This window comes from Bombus fervidus, chromosome 10 (genome assembly GCF_041682495.2).
Source record: "Bombus fervidus isolate BK054 chromosome 10, iyBomFerv1, whole genome shotgun sequence".
NCBI lineage: Eukaryota > Metazoa > Arthropoda > Insecta > Hymenoptera > Apidae > Bombus > Bombus fervidus.
In genome coordinates, this window is record NC_091526.1 from 9,838,071 (window position 1) to 9,855,005 (window position 16,935).

The 16,935-nt window shown below is 43.2% G+C and overlaps 1 protein-coding gene across 4 annotated transcripts in view; it reads right to left on the reverse strand.

Annotated features, from left to right (window-relative positions):
* The window catches only part of Soxn (SRY-box transcription factor soxNeuro), a 119,299-nt gene that overhangs the window by 6,944 nt on the left and 95,420 nt on the right, over positions 1–16,935 (reverse strand). The window contains exons 3-4 of one of the 4 annotated variants that reach the window (XR_011800819.1): positions 12,927–13,053; positions 5,633–5,792 (exon numbers count right to left, since the gene is read on the reverse strand). The exons of 1 other annotated variant lie outside the window; for it this stretch is intronic. Coding sequence is in view for 1 of the 3 variants with exons in the window: in XM_072011401.1 (XP_071867502.1) it covers position 5,792 (1 nt within the window). In the remaining 2 variants the exon portion in view is untranslated. Of the gene's footprint in view, positions 1–5,632; positions 5,793–12,926; positions 13,054–16,935 lie in introns of those variants that run through there. 2 more of the 4 variants (XR_011800820.2, XM_072011401.1) reach the window with 2 other exon arrangements.

Below are 16,935 nucleotides of genomic sequence, written 5' to 3' on the forward strand. Positions count from 1 at the left end.
TATATCATCGCCTCGCCGAGTGCTGGATCGTTCCATTCGAATAAAAAAGTGGTAAGAACAGAGCGGAGGTGCCGCGAAAACGAAACGAATGGATCGAGATTTTCTTCCTTTTTCTTTCTTTTTTCCGCCGAGAGAAATCCTCCTGGGTCCATAGACTTTTATTGCGTAAATAAATTCGGATAAAGTCGGGTATAATGCGAACAAAGGGGAGGTCGACGCTTCTTCTGCTCGTCGAAATTGTCGAAGACGTGCTTTAATCGCGTCGCTAACTTCGCGCATCCGCGACATCGAGGGTTGCTACTCTTTGTGCGAAAGGTGAACTCGTTACGGAGGGGGTGAATGGGAGAACGTTCGAGATTAATGAATGTCGATCATATTTCGACTAGGTTCGCCGCTGTAGAACGCGTTTGATGGAGAGAAGGGTACAGTTTTTTTTCCCATTCGGTGTCGGTGCGACAGACCGTCGAGTATCAACAGTGATTGCAAAACGACCGCGTGGACAGGAGTGCCGTTAGACACGTGCATTAATAACACTCGACATTCGGTATTCTTCCAGCTCGCAGACTGGTTTCTCTATTTCTCTGTCCTCTGTCGGCCGGCAACTTCTCTGCGAGCCTCCAAACTGGAATTTGAATACAATTTTGCATGGCAAAACTGAATATTTTAAAGGAACTCGTTAATCTTGCGTATACTCTTGTTTGTAAGTATTAGGACACCTACTGGTTTCACGTGGGACGTGACGATTAATCTAGCGTATCAAGGAGACGATTAATCGATCAGAATTTCGTATTTCTACAAAGTCCAATATACCGATCTATGCTAAAATATTTGAACGTTTATAGAAAATTTTGACGAATATATTATATGGGTAATACGAAAGATTTTGAAATTTTATTGCCACTGTAACGAGACACGACAGTGACGATTGCGATAGTAAAATTTCAAAACCGACCTGAAAATTATATATATACTTTGCAGAATAGTTGAACAGTCAGTTATTCGTTATGTTGGTAAATTACGATATTTAGCGACATCATCTTTACGTTCAACGTTTTTCAGATGATTTCACTTCTTGGAGGATTATTAATATAATAATTTACTAATGATTTCTCTGCTTTACTTAAGCGTGATTTATGCGCCCCTTCTCTCTCTCTCTCTCTCTCTCTCTCTCTTTCTCTCCTTGGATATTTTTAGTCTTTAAAAAATCGGATCTTCTTTCGGTTATGAAAATTTGATATTCCAAGCTTCTAGGTTGATAGAGAGCAAAGGTTAGCGAAAGAGGGTTCGAAGCAAAGCGAAACAGTAAAATTGACGCACGCGTGAGAGAGGTGTATTAATTAGTGGCGGAAGAGAAAATAGCGACCGAGGATGGGCCTCAGGGTTGAAATCGTTAACGAGGGTTTGCCTCGTGATTCTGGTTTAGCCTCGGCTCACCATGTCAATTCTAATTGCGTTTGACAGTAATTTGGCAAGGGAGAGAGGGTTGATTGACAACCAGCTTCGCTCCGAGGCGTTCCTCTTGCGCTTTCTCCATTCATTTTTCACTTTTTTCGTCTACCGCAACAATACTTGCGCAACGTGTAACGATATCGCGCGAATATGTACACTGTATTTTGATATCCCCGATAAGTTTTCAGTTTCGCCAACGTTCATCAAGACTAATCGATACTTCCTCTATGTTCTTAATAAATTCTTCCACCGCGCGTGAAATATAATCGTGTTACAAAATTTCCAGTTCTAAGTTCGTGGGATTAAATTTTCCATGGAGAATATGAAACGCTATAAAACAAAAATTTATGTAACAAGAATTAATACGCGTTAATCCAACAAAAAATTTACCTCGTTAGTCCATTTCCTACGTTTCAACACTTTCAGATAGAGTTGATATAATGCCGCCAATCCGCCTTTATTTTTCATGCTGCGAAAGAACAGTCCATTGTTATGTCATCTTTTTCTTATAATTTTTTAAGAAAACATTTGCCAGTCTATGTTTATATAACATTCTGCTTTTATATTTTTCTTACAGGAGATAGTAACATCATTTTAGACAAAAAAAAAAAAAACTGTGATAGTCGGTGTACGGAAATCGTTTCTTTTTTTTAATACAAAAAAGCTAATTGCTAGCTATAGTATCTATTGTGACAAGCACGATCCAAGTTGTTCTTTTTGAACGATTAAAATACTTATGGTTCGTTCCTCCGGAAAGCAAAGAGTACACGATGGAACCTCGTTGTCAGGCGAAGATAGAAAGTGATTTCGATGGGACAGAAAATCGCGCGTGTAATGCCACCCGGTTGATTCATTTCATTAGACACGCAGCGAGGACGTGACGCGCGATCGGCTTCGACCCTTTTACGATCTGACAATTCTTCGATCATTTCGACGCCGCTGGTAAGAGGAAAGCGTGACGAAGATGACGCTGGTCCACGCTGTTCTGGCCACACGCGTTAATTAAAGTTCGCGCGACGATGATACATACCGTGTCTTGCTTTTCTCGGCGAGCTGAGTTGCGAAGAATGCTTGCTAAATTATTGATTGTACACCTAATTAATGTTCTAGGAGATACACGACTGCCGAGCATCGCGGTATATCGATTACATAACATAAATTCTTTCTCGTGGCAAACGATTAGCCTAATTAACAATGACAGTTCGACGGTGAAACGTTCGACAATTAGCCGAAACAAATTCAACTGCTTGCGAAGCACGAATGCAAATTCTTTTATTGCGTTCGCTATCGGGGATTGTATTGGGGGAAAAAGAAAATAGAAAACAGATACCACGGACGTTGACAACGATGACAGGAATTTATACAGTGGGTGGTCGACGTTTCTAGGCATCGTTCGACAGCCAAAAAATAACTTTGACAAAAATATCGTTACGACAAATAATACGGTCTCCTTTTGTCCCAGAACAATGGCTGGAATATAAGTATCAATGGAAATATTAATATCGCATGAATGGGAGGTACGTGATATCTCGGTTTAAATACGCGCCTGTACAAATCATCGTAGCGTCGGCTCTACCTAGTGGCAAAATCGACCAGATCGAAGCGAAGTTAATTAAACCGGCGGTCGATATATCGAAGATGTTGGTTTATTAATCGATAACTCCGTTGATTAGAACACAGCGGGTGAAGTTGTGTGAATTGCGTCATCAATCTCTTTCCAGTCATTCTCTCAGATTCTCTTCAAACGTACTGTTGCAACTAGAGGTTTGTACTATTTTTAATAACACTATATATCAACCAATAAAACAACACCGGATTAGTCCAAGATAAAAGAAGGAGGTAAACGAAGCAAGAGTATCGCAGAAAAGCTCTGGCTGTCTAAGAAATTCCGCAGAGTTTTACGGAGATTCGAAAGAAAAATCCCCCTTGGCTGTCGCCCCAAAAATCCGTGAGAGGAAGGAACTTGACTTTCTCTTTTTTATTTTGGCAAGTCGTTGTACGATTCGTAAATACGACCCAAGAGTTTGGAAAGAGCAGAAACTACGAAAGAGTCGATGAACAATGAAGAGAAAGAATCACGCGGAAAGAAGACAAGAACAAAGCGAAAACGTACAAAGAGATACGGAGGAAGGAGGAACGAAGTCGTTGATCGAAGCAGAACGAAGATAAAGGATAAATCTAGAGGGACAAGAGGATAGAGGAAACGCTGCGTGAAGAAGAATGAAGAGGATCGAGGCAGAGGGTGCGTTGGGAAAACTCAGGCAAAGAAAGACAAACCGATAGAAGGTAAGAGAAAAGAAGAGAGAAATCCGAGTTAGATGAGAAATAGGGATGCAAAGGAAAGGTGGGAGAAAGAAAGAAAGCGTGGGTGGATAAAGCGAAACGGAGTCGGAGGTGGGTTTATCTCGCTCATCCTCGTTAAAACCCTTCGCGGCCCACCCCTTTCTTTCTGCCGGCAGCTCGTTCCTCTTCCTCTTCGGTTTCTCTTCTCTTCCTTCAGCTCGAATCGCAGTCCTCTCTTCGCGCACCAACAGACGACGACGACGACGACGACGACGACGACTATGACGACGACGACGACGACAACGACGACAACGACAACGACGACTACGACGACAACGATGACGACGACGACGACGACGACGACGATGACGCGCGACTGCGCTCGCTTATCTGTGTTTGCGTGCGTTCGTCGGTGTATACGTGTGCGGTATACCCGGTAGGCATCGGCGGCTCGTTGTAGCACGCTCTATTAATTAAAAAAATGGGGACTTCGAGGAATGCTGGTCAACGACGGGGGGTGAGAGCGCATCAACGCCTCCGTAATTGGAGAGGGATGGAGGGAAGAATGAAGATTTCGTTGCTCTAACTACGCTCCTAATGATTCTTTAATCATTCCTTAATGTCACTCGGAATCTCTCGTTTTTCTTTCTGTGTGCGAGGCAACGCTGATTTTTCATCGTTACGCACACGACTTGTCAGCTTCGATACACGCGTTTCTGAGCCTTTTTCTACTATTCTTTCACCGCTTATAACTCGACATCTTTTCCTCTCTTTATTAACCCCTGCGTACTTTGTCGTCTTTGAACGAGGTAAATGTAACCTGGTTTGAAACCAGGATTGTTTAATTTGCCACGTTTTGTTCTTTTTCTAGTACAAATATCGTACCCTGCATTTTAGATATCGGCTTGGCCATTGTCACAAGTTACGACTGTTATCAGAAACTTGTTCTTCGTATTGTAGTTATATCGTGAACTCTGGAGATCGACTTAAAATATCTATCAACCTAATACTAGCGTCTTCGCCACCAAATCTAACAATTACTTATAGCGTATTCGCTCGTCCACCTGATAGATCAATACGAAATTAAGGAAGAATTAATATTTAAAGAATCGGGTGATAAGCAACATGGATCTTGAAATCAATCTATAATCTAACTAAATTATGCGATGACATAACTATAGACTAATCTTGAGATCCATATCGCTCCTCAGCCGATTACTTCGTTACCAACCCCAAATAATTGTTCCGGTGGTAAAGCGAAAAAGAATTTTCTATGGAAAAACGCAGACTTCCGGCGAGCCATCTCGATTTTCTCTAAACGCAGCCAGGAAAGAAATCTCTTTTGGAGAGCGTGCTCATCTTCCTCCGTTTCAGGTTAGGTACCTTCTATATAACGAAGGGTGGTGGCTAAAACAAAGGGCCGGTCGCGGGTTGGTCGATAGTCCACGGCCGCCAATCAGGCGAGACCTCGCCAGCAACCCTCGTCCTTGCAACTTGCTATCCGCCGAGGGTGGGTTACACCACGGGGAGAGTTTGCTCATCCCTGTAGGAGAGGAATTCCCGAGAACGAGGATGGCCAGGGTGTCTCGTCGCCAGGGTTACGACTCGATGGCGAAGACGACTTCTCCGTGCGTTCCCCGTCTGTGTCTACGCCTATGGCTCTGTCTATATTTGTGTCTGTTTCCCTCGTGTTTGTCTTGCTGGGAAACGCCTCGAAAATGGTGAACTCGAACGTCCCGAAAATGGTGAGGGGAAAAAGACGAACGATCTCATTGTCCGTCGAATAATCGAACTACCGTCGCATGTTTGGTAACAGTTATTTAAGCTGATTTCGTAAGTCGAGTTAGAAAGATAGGGGAAGATAGGGGTGCGTTTCAATTGGAAATAACTGGCCGCCTCCTGTCTCAACGTATCTCGTTTATTCAACACTTACTTTTATCATACATCCTTACGCGTAAGATCTACATAAAAACTTATTAAAACGAGCTTAATCATATGTTCATAACTTGTTCTGGGCTGGGGCAGCTTCGCGTGGCGCTTCGGTGCACGGTGTTCCCGTTCTAAAACAAAAACATCCAACATAACGTTAATATCTTATTCAATTCACATAGCTATATTTTTATATACATGCGTATCAAGGTGTCGTGGCCACGACGAAGCATTTGCACACGTTGTATTTATTATAGCGTTTAGTTACATATCGATTAATTAAATCCAACCGTGTTGGTCGTATTGTTCAGAGTCGTAGTATACTTTCATACAGTTACGAAAGTGTAATATCGTGAAACTGAAATGCAGATGAAATCCGGTAAGAGAAACGCCTCATCGGAAAACGAGGACACGTGCAAATACTTTTTCGTAGCTGTTGTAGATCTTAAAGCAGTTCTAAATGTAAGAAAGATACATCGGTTTAAGTTACTGAAAAGGTTTCACGTGACGGGAACACGCGGAAGATAATGCGTGACGACGAAAGGGACGAAAGAAAGAAGGTACGAGAGGGAAAAGGGACACAGGGGTTCTACTTTTGTGGAACGGACAAACGAGAGGCAATCGCTCGATCGGTGATCAGCCTTCAGTGTCACCGTCGAAGTGGCAATATTAATTTATTTCTCGCTGTGCCTACCAACCCGCCGGGACTTGCGCGCAAGAAAATAAAAAAATTGTCAGTCTTCGCGATTCTGCGGATCAACGATCATCGATTGTTCCGAGGCGTCAAGCTAGAACGATCTCAGAACTGTTATTAACCCGTTCGTCCCGTGGGGCACCCCTTCCTTCATCGCGTGCCATTTCTACACGAGCAGCACGCGTATCTCGTAATTAATAATTGCGAGTAATTACCCCTATCCCGTTCCCCGAAGATACATCCGCGATTTAGGAGCAGATATCGATCCCGTGCTTTAATTTCCCCTGACAGGGACGCTCCATGAACTCTGCATAACGAACAATGCACGTGCATTTCGATTTATGTTTTTTTAAATTACTTCATTCATTGGTTCGCTTATTTATTTGTGGGATTAGCGCGATTGCTACAGAAATTACTGTGATATACGTGGCAAAGAGCGTTTCAAAGACAGTAGATTAATCTTTCATTAGACAAAGTTGATAATGTTAGTTGTTCGATTTATTCGATCGATTCATATGTCGCGGAATATCGTCGTGCATGCAACAAGCAGCAACATCTTGGACGTTTCGACGTTACATTTAGAAAGAATAATTTAGCGATATTCAGCTTTGAATACTTCACTTGCAAACGTAATATCTAACGTTATTCTTCCATCGTTTAATATCTGGAGATTGAAATTGTTAAGCTTCGTATTCCATTGAAGTAAGAGTGAATGCGACGCGCAACGTGTTCGCTAACTCGACGAGGAAAACAGTGGGTTTCGTAATCGGGCCGCAATGAAACGGGCAAAGCGAAATCAATCGGTCACAGAGGAGGCCCTGTGAACCGGAGAATAAAGAGACGAGAAAATAAGGAGAAGAAGAAGATTACGACGAGTAAGACGCGCGCATCATCTCCAAAGGGCCGTGACAAATGAATTTTTATTAAGCCCCGTTCCTCCGCAGCTTATCAGCCGATCCGATTGGCACAATAGTAGCGAACGAACGAGAGGCCGGCAATATCGAGGAGACCCTCCTTCTCTAACCTCCTCCACCCTCTGTAATTATTTTTACGAGGGTGAGAAGCCCGGCTGGCGCTGACAGGCTCGCGGTCCGGAGGTGGAGAACTAGCTGACGGAGACACGGCGAGGATGAAGCCCAGAACCAACCAACCGTTCCATCAAACAGAGACACGAACCGGTGAAACAGGTAGAGAAACGGATTCCATCCCTTTCTACGCTTTTTACGCTCCGCTCCTTCGAAGGCGGGGGTGGAAAAGGCGGACGGTAGTACCGCCGAGACAAAGATTCGTGTCATTGGCAGTGTCTCGACTGGCCGGGAACTGACAACCGAAACACGTGGCTGGAACACCTGCCCAGAGACTGGAAAACGTGCCTGCTCGTTTCGCGGTTTCGTCTCGTGTCGTTTCTTCGGTAACCTTGCGCGTCTGAATTTAGCGATTCCTTTTATCGGCAATTTGGATAGATAACGTTCTCAATGGATATCACGATGGAGTGAAGATCGGAAGATGCGGAGAAAGGAACCTGTTTCGAGTTTTGATTCAACCTATCGATCTACTTTTGCAATTAGACGGAAACTATAATGCGAATTGATTCTATATCAATAAATTTTACGGCCAGTAAGAATAAATAGATACCATGGTAGAATGGAAATTGCACCGATACTCGAGTGATACATTGTTGCATCGATACAGAAGCGTGTAGAAAGAGGAAACTGTTTCGAGCTTCGATTCAACAGGCTGATCTATTTCTCGATCGGAAACCGTGATTCAATTTTACTTTCATGGAGTTCAGTGGATAATAAGAACTTCTAAATGAATAATATGATAGAATGTACTCGTAAATTGTGAGTTGAATTGTTGTAAAAGTAATCTGTAGAGAAAGAGAGAGAGAGAGAGAGAGAGGAATCTGTTTCGAGCTTTAATCGTACAGGTTGATTTATTTCTCCATCAGAAACCGTGATTCAATTTTACTTCCATAGAGTTCAGTGGATAATAAGAATTCCTAAATGAATAATATGACAGAATATACTCGTAAATTGCGAGTTGAATTGTTACAAAAATAATCTGTCGAGAGAGAGAGAGAGAGAGGCATCTGTTTCGAGCTTTAATCTTACAGGCTGATCTCGTTGGTGAACAAAACTCTGATTTACACCTGCGAACTAGTCACGATAAAACGTAGCTCGCAACGCAAAGGCTTAATTTTACTCTTGCAGAACGAGTTTCGATTTTACGATTTCGCGAAGATACTACCGTAGCCGATTCTCTATATATATATCTCTATATAGAATTCGGTTGGGAGATGCGTTATTTCGATCCTAGCAGGATGATTCGGACAGAAAGAGGAGGAGAAGAGGAGGGACGAAGGATGACTCGACGAGAAACGACCGTTCAGCCATCGAGCGCGATGTGCCCGCTCTCTGGTTCAATTTCTGGCGTCAATTAAAAAGTGACGCGGACCGAGGAAAATCAGTAATTAACGAACCAGCCACCTTCGGCTCTTCGCTCTTCCCAGCCTCCTTCTACGATTTTGCTACCAACGTTTTCGCCACTCGTCTTTAATCGTTCCTCGATAAGTCCACGGCTGTCCTATCTCCGATCAAAATTTCAACATAAAATAAAATTCAAAATAAAAATAACGATCTGTAAAATAGCACGAAACTCGAAGAACTTTTAATTTATCCAGTAAGAAATTAAGAATTTCGCGTGTTAGGCTATTGTAATTTTTTACGATCTTTCCGTTAAATTTTAATTTTTAAACTGTATTCTATTTCTGTTACGATATATTTCGTTGTTTGAGAATTTCGAAGAAAAAAAAACTGCATTAATTACGAGATGATCGCAACGTAAGAACCTTCGATCTTCATGGCTGCAAAGTAAATTAATTCCAAAGAAACCTGTATTGCCCGTACGGATATCTCGATTTATTCTTAATTCACTGAATTTACTTTTGATCTTCGGTGCGAAACATTCGCCTTTTTCATGTTGCAAAGATGCAAAGTAGATTAATCTTAACAATTGCATCGAGTCGAACTCAGCCAATCGTGAACCACGAGCCATCGAACCAAAGGAGCCCTCCTATCGCGGCTACAAACAAAACAACGAGTAGGATGGACAAATCAAGGTGTAACCTCGTTCCCGAGGCAACCGGGCCAGGTATCGGGCGTTAATGATGCCTCATCCTGTGACAGGGAAACGGTCAGCCGGGATTTGGCATCGTCGATAAAAGGGAGAAGCCCCGAGCGGGGCAGCAGGAGGCGAGTCCAGCTCAAGTTCGTTACACGCCGTGACTCGGCAGAGACGGCTTCTCCAAGGTGCCAAGCCTTCCCCGCCACCTTCGACACCTTTTTACCTCGCGTCGGGTCGCTCGTCATTAGCACTGGCCCGTAATTGCCAAATTCACGGGTCCCGAGGCCCGCGGTCGCGCTTAATCGGCCGATTACACACTGCCCTAGGCGAAACGTCCAGGGATCGCGATCGTTTCTTTCGATAAACGTTCGCCCCATTGTCCAGGATGGAGCTCGATCGTGCTCGATACCGTCTGCATGGACGATTGTTTGCTAGATTTCATAAGATCGCGTCGCGATAATTAATTGGCTGTCCCTCAAGGTGTTGTACTTGCTTCTTCGATCAATACGTTGGATAATTTTAACGACAGAGTATATGGGAATGATTTTCTTCGTTTCTCAAAGAAGTTAGACGATTCGATAGAATTATTACTATTCGGGGTAGCAGTTTCGAAAATTATTTCAGAGGTATCAAACGATCGATAACCCTCGATATTTCTATACTATCTGTATCGACGATTGCTTGTCAGAATTTAGAAGCTAAATCGCGATAATCAATTGGCTTTGTAATGTACTTGCGTGTCTCGATCGAATGTGTTGCACAATTTGTCGACGAATTGTGTAGGAATTTAGTTATCATTGCGGGAAAAAATTAGAAAATTTGGCGAGATCAAACGATCTGGCATCTACGTTGCGAATTATTTTGTACCGAAAACGATTGTTTCTCAGATACTATTTGCTCCAGCGTTTGCCAGATTTCACGTAATTAGCGATTATGAATAATTAGCTGTCGCTCAATGCGGCGTACTTGCGCTTCTTCTCTCCGAATATGTTTCATAGTTTGACGACAGAGTACGTAGTAACGTCGATTTGAACTTGTGTTGAAAGTTGCGAGGAAAATTGGACAATTCGACGGAATTGAACTCTACTTGGGATACCAGTTTCAGAAATTGTTTTATACTAAAAACGATCGTAGGCTCTCTCGAGTTACGAACTGAAAAAGTTTCAGGGAGAATCCACGGTCGAGGAACGATTTATCACGGGACATCTCCGAGGCCGGTTTAATATCCTGGGCAAAGAGCAGGCTGTATCGCAATTAACCACGTCGACGCGAAAGGAATCGGTCAGAGATGATTCGTCGGAGGGTTGTGGAGAAGTCGACTCGGTATACGTAAATAGAGAGGTGTACGGAGAGAACGCGCGAAATCGCGGCGAAGCAGGATCGTAGCTTTTTGCCAGCGAAGGAGAAGAAAACGGGCTCTGCAGCTAATTACCTGAAATAACCCATTAGTCCTGTATACACGAGGAATTACGGAGCAAAGAGCGAGACAGGGGGATAGATGTTTCATCTCTGACGAGTCAATCTTTGTCGAGGAACCAGCAGCTCTCGTTCCTTTGCTCGGACCTTGTTGTTTCCATGAATCAGCGAAAATCCGCCACCGAGGAAAATCGGCGTCGCGACCTCAGCTTTCGATCGACGTTACGCGCAAATCGATTATTAGTAATTATTGCGTCGACGTGACTATCTTGAATTAAGCGTTGAGAATTACGAAACGTTTTATTTGTAATTTCGTCAAATATTTCCCGATGGATCGCAACTTATTCGAATATGAATTTGCTGCATCTTAAAGCGTATGAAAGATCGAATCGGTGGCAACTGGAATTCGCAGTTGTAGAGTAGGCAATAAATTCTAGCTGAAGGCGAAAATTTCGAGCGTGTCAGTTTCAGAGGATCGAGGAAACGAGAATTGCTAAGGGGATGAATCGAGAGAAGCAATCATCGGCGATTTCATAGCTGTCGTTTGTACTGGAAGCTCCTGAAGCCCGTTTCAAGGTTCCTGCGGTATCGAACGAAGATCCGTGGAATGACGAGGCGCATTCTCGTCTTACCCTTCCAGCTTTCCCTTTCGAAAAAATTTACGATGACACCTTATCCTACGAGCCGGCCTCTCTGGTCATTCTACCCCGTCTAACGTTTTAATTTTTAATCAAGCCCAAAGGGAAACCGATTCGTTAGAGATCGAATAATTCTACTAATTATAAATCGATCGAGAATTATCAATTGCTATAAGTAACGATAAAAATTATTCAATTTTGAACAACGAAGAAACGAAGCGTCGTTTAAGTCGAAACGAAACGGAAGGTTTTCCAATTTAACTTTGAATATTTCTCTCTACCGGTAATTCTTCTTAATTTACATTCTTTGCTAATTAAATTCTCCGATTTTGGATCGGCGAATCGATCGATCCTGCGTCTAGTTAAGCCAAGCGGGACGAACTCGTCGAAACTGGGCCAAAACACTCAATCGGCGACTTTAATCCGACTTGGAGAATCCGGTAACGGCGTTAGAGAGTCCGCTGGTGAGATGTTCGATTGCACGAAGATATTCAGGTAACGTGGATGTGTCACGGTGATCTCGATTGAGGCGTTCCAATTGCCACCTTGAATCAATTAATTCCCGTGTAATTGCCTTCTCGTTTGGACCGATCCGATGTCCATCGTTTCTCAGCCTGAAGAAACGTGTCCCGCACGGCAACTATCTTTTCACCAGACTTTGTAATTTTGATTAATCTCGACAATCTACTTGCGTAACGTTATATCAACAATTTATCGATGACCGATATCAGCGTTATCAATTTTATTATTAAGCTTTGTTAAGGTTAAACATAAAAGTATCTAAGTATGACACGTGATCTTATGAATTCTCCCTTACTTCGTTGTTCTTTACAATTATTTATACATCACTCACGTTTATTGCCTCTCTTGTATACTAGCACGTAATGAGCGCTACCTTTCGATTCCATCGATACGGATTTTTCCTTCAACAGCGACTCTAGTAACGTAATGATAACAATATGCGCTGTAATTTACTCGAATTTAAAAAGGATAGGTTGAACATAATTTTTCAAGTAGAATATACGATCCCATTTATCGTGGAATCGTATATCCCGATAAATCTAATGACGTAAGAATAATTATAACTCATATCAATATAACTCATATCAGAAAAATTAATTCTTATTATTATTGATAGTAAGAGTAACGATACTTTAATCCCTACGGTTACCAGAAAAAAGTCGTCCAGTGACGATAACGATATGATGCTTTTATCGATCACCGTCGATTATCGCTATGGTAATCGCTGTATGGAAGCATCGCGAAGACAAACCGATTCGAGAATCAGTCACGCGGAACAAGCTTGCCTATGCAATTAACGGGGAAAATGTGATGACAGGAAGCGCATAAATCCACGGCTTATCTAATCTCGTGATGAAGAAAGAACTTACCGTCAGGCGCGAAACAATCAAGGAGCTTGATCCTTCGGTGCTGTAGAGGTTCGAGTTCGCCGTGCCGAAGGACGCTCACGTTGGCCAGGATTCTTGTACGCGCACGTTGCTCGTCGCGTTCCAATCCCTGAAACACACACCACGAACACGTCTGAGCGATCAGTCGAATCCTTGCGGATAATCAGCGTGATCGAGAGACTGTTATCTGGTTATAATTAGTGATATCACGCCTGGATTCGATATATTTAACAGCGTACTCGCTTTCATTGCATGATTGCATATATACATACATATTTTTTTTCCTGATTCAAAAAAGCGATAAATAAAAGTCAAAGGAGGAGGACAGCGCGTGGAGAGCCCAAGGACAATTGTCAAAGGAAAGTTTGAAGGTTCGAAATTTCTTGCGCGCGGGATCAAGCACGCGTTCGAGGTCCTTGTTATAGATCTTCGTCGAGGTGTGAAAATGACGGATGGCCGTAACGAGACGAGAGAGCCAAGGCAGAAACTCCTTTTCTCCTCGCCTCCTTTCATTTACTCCCCGCACACGAACGTCACGCGAGAAGAAGTAATGAGCCAGCTTCGTTACTTAACGCCACGCAAGTCGTTTCACGCCCACGCGAGAAACAACTTCGAGGGGCCCAGATTGATTCGAGAATGACAGTTACGTCGTCACGTCGTCCCTGCTTTGTTAACCACGAAATCATTCGCTATCTCGTGCCGGCTGAATCATTACGGTCCATTTCTCTTTGTATCTCAAAGCATCTCCGATTGATATTAATAAATTTATGTAAAAGGAAGGTGCGTACGACTGTGCGTGTCGAGGAAAATCGTCGTTCGAACTTAAAAATCCGCGTCGATCGCGTAGCTCCAACGAATTAACTAGATAGTAACTGTTCTTGTCGTTAATATTACGAACATAAAATTTTCTCTCATCTTCGCTGTCCGAGCGTTGCACCATCAAACTACCGCTATTTTCTGCCACTTCAAAAATTATTCAAACGGAGAAAAAAAGGAAAAGTTCGATGGAAATCGAGTCACGGTTATTGCGTATTTGTTTTAATTAGCATCGACATTTTTTTTTAAGGAGACATAAAGAATCTTCTGAAGTAATCGTAGAAAACAATGGACATTATTACGAACGCGACGTCTCTGTTTTATTATTCGTGAAATAGTTCGCTATCTCGTATCGGCTGGTTCATTACGGTCCAGCTTTCTTTATAATTCAAAGCGAGTACGACTCGGATTAAATAAATTTCTTCGAAAGGAAACACATCGCATACCGAAGAAGATCAAAAACCGAATTGTATTATACATTGTGAGAGACAAGCGTGACTTCATCCTGGTTAGTTACGTTTCTGCGATCTAAAGAATATTTCTCTTTGAAAGGTAATTTTACCGCAGAAGCTAAGTACGATTCAGAGCTGCTTAATTTTCTGACGAGTAACGTCTCGTTATTTGACATCTCTCGCACCGACACATACTAGAAAGATGCTTGATGAACCAATCGGAGTTACGTTCCCTGTCGAATTTCAGCACCGATGCTCGCCTCTGGAGAAACATGACAGCCGCGTCGTCGATGTGACAGCGAGTAACGATCCAGCTTCGTTAACACCTCTCGCACATCATTCTTCTTGATACATTTCGAGAACATCGAGAGGGATTCGCGGTCAGAACAGCGGCTGCCAAAGGATCGGTAAATCTGAGGGAACACTTAACGTTCATCGATATTTCTATGCGAACGTTTTTACTCGAGATTCATCAAACTATTACGAATACGATCGACAAGTAGAACAAAGACGATAACAGAAGAGGAAATAAAGATGGAGCTGAGAAATTGTACGATATTCCGCGAAAATATGACGATGATCCTCGTGCCATCTTTGTTCTTCCTCGTTCAATCGATCAGAATAAGATACTTAATCTTAATATAATTTCATAACAGCCTACATAACTTGACCTGAAAGATAAAAGAACATGGAAAATTTCAAGCATATCAACGTACCTTGAAAAATGAAAGAAATGTTTTAACTAAGAAGCACAACTGAGCTGAGCATCAACTTATTCGTGTAAACGAGGTTCTGAATTCTTCAGATTTAGGAGCAGCTTCAAAAATCTATCGGCGAACCGTGAACACGATTCACGAAGAGCAGAAGAAGTCACGAGACGAGAAAAAGTAGAGCAGAGAAAAACGAGGCAAGAGCGAGAAAGGGAGAGGCAGAAGGGAAAAGGGGAGCAAATAAACGCGAGAGACGAGACGGCTGAGCAGTCTGAGAAGATGGGAGAGAAAAGGAGAGAAAAGGAGAGCAGAAGAGAGGAGGATGCACCTTTATCAGCCAGCAAACTTGCCTCAAACGGCTTCAAAATTGCCTCAAACGGCTTCCAAATTGCCTCGAACGGCTTCAAACTTGCCTCGAACGGCTTCAAACTTGCCTCGAACGGCTTCAAACTAGTCTCGCCCGGCCTCAAACTTGCCTATTCCGGCTTCAAAGTTGCGTCGAACGGCTTCAAAGTTGCCCCGTCCGGCTACAAACTTGCCTCAAACGGTTTCAAAAATGCCTCAAACGACTTCAGACGGCTTCAAAGTTGCCTCGCACGGCTTCAAAGTTGCCTCGTCCGGCTTCAAACTTGCCTCGTCCGGCTACAAACCTATTCCGGTTTCAAACTTACTTGCCTATTCCGGTTTCAAACTTACTTGCCTATTCCGGTTTCAAACTTACTTCCCTATTCCGGTTTCAAACTTACTTGCCTATTCCGGTTTCAAACTTACTTGCCTATTCCGGTTTCAAACTTACTTGCCCATTCCGGTTTCAAACTTACTTGCCTATTCCGGTTTCAAACTTACTTGCCTATTCCGGTTTCAAACTTACTTGTCTATTCCGGTTTCAAACTTACTTGCCTATTCCGGTTTCAAAGTTGCCTATTCTGGTTTCAAACTTACTTGCCTATTCCGGTTTCAAACTTACTTTCCTATTCCGGTTTCAAACTTACTTGCCTATTCCGGTTTCAAAGTTGCGTCGAACGGTTTCAAAAATGCCTCAAACGGCTTCAGACGGCTTCAAAGTTGCCTCGCACGGTTTCAAACTTGCCTATTCCGGCTTCAAAGTTGCGTCGAACGGCTTCAAAGTTGCCTCGCACGGCTTCAAAGTTGCCTCGTCCGGCTACAAACCTATTCCGGTTTCAAACTTGCCTATTCCGGTTTCAAACTTACTTGCCTATTCCGGCTACAAACTTGCCTCGAACGGCTTCAAAATTGCCTCGAACTTCAAACTTGCCTCGAGCGGCTACATACTTGCCTCGTCTGGCTTCAAACTTGCCTCGAACATCGTCAAACCGAGCTTAGACGCCTAGATACCGGCACACAACGAACTTCGAGGGAAAAATCTTAATGACGCCGACAGAAATAAGCAACGCGTCGACGTTGGACAAATTTCTGAGCTCGCTTCGTTGATCGAGAACTATGATCGCGTGGTATCGTATGATATCGTGGGATCCAGGGGCAGTTTCTGTCGGCGTGCAAGAAAGAAAGAGACAGACAGATAGTGACGAAGGTAGAGAGGCTATGCTGCTTCCGTTTTGGTTTCTGGTCGATGCCTCTGGCGTCTCAATTAGCGAACACTCTCTCTGTCTTGCGCCCCTTTTGCTCTTTCTCTCTTCGTGGTTGGGTGCTCGATCATGCTCGACGCACCGAGGCCGATCCGTGGCCGATTCTTGAAATAGATTCGCTTCGTTGTCCGTCCTCGCTGCTTACCGCTTATCCTTTCCTCGATCCCGCCTTCCTTCGGCCCATGAATCTACCGAATACCAGTTGCCCTGCGAATTGATCGCTCTCGTGTTGCACGAGTTTTGTTTGGGCTCATCTTGAGCGAAATCGATCGGATTAAGTATGGTCGAATGTGTCGCGTATTGGCTGGCTTAGGGGTTGGAAGGTGGTTACTGGTGGAATTTTTAAAGAGAGAAAGAGGTTTTGAATAATGCCTGTTTCGTACGAAAGAGGAGTTTGAGAGAGTAA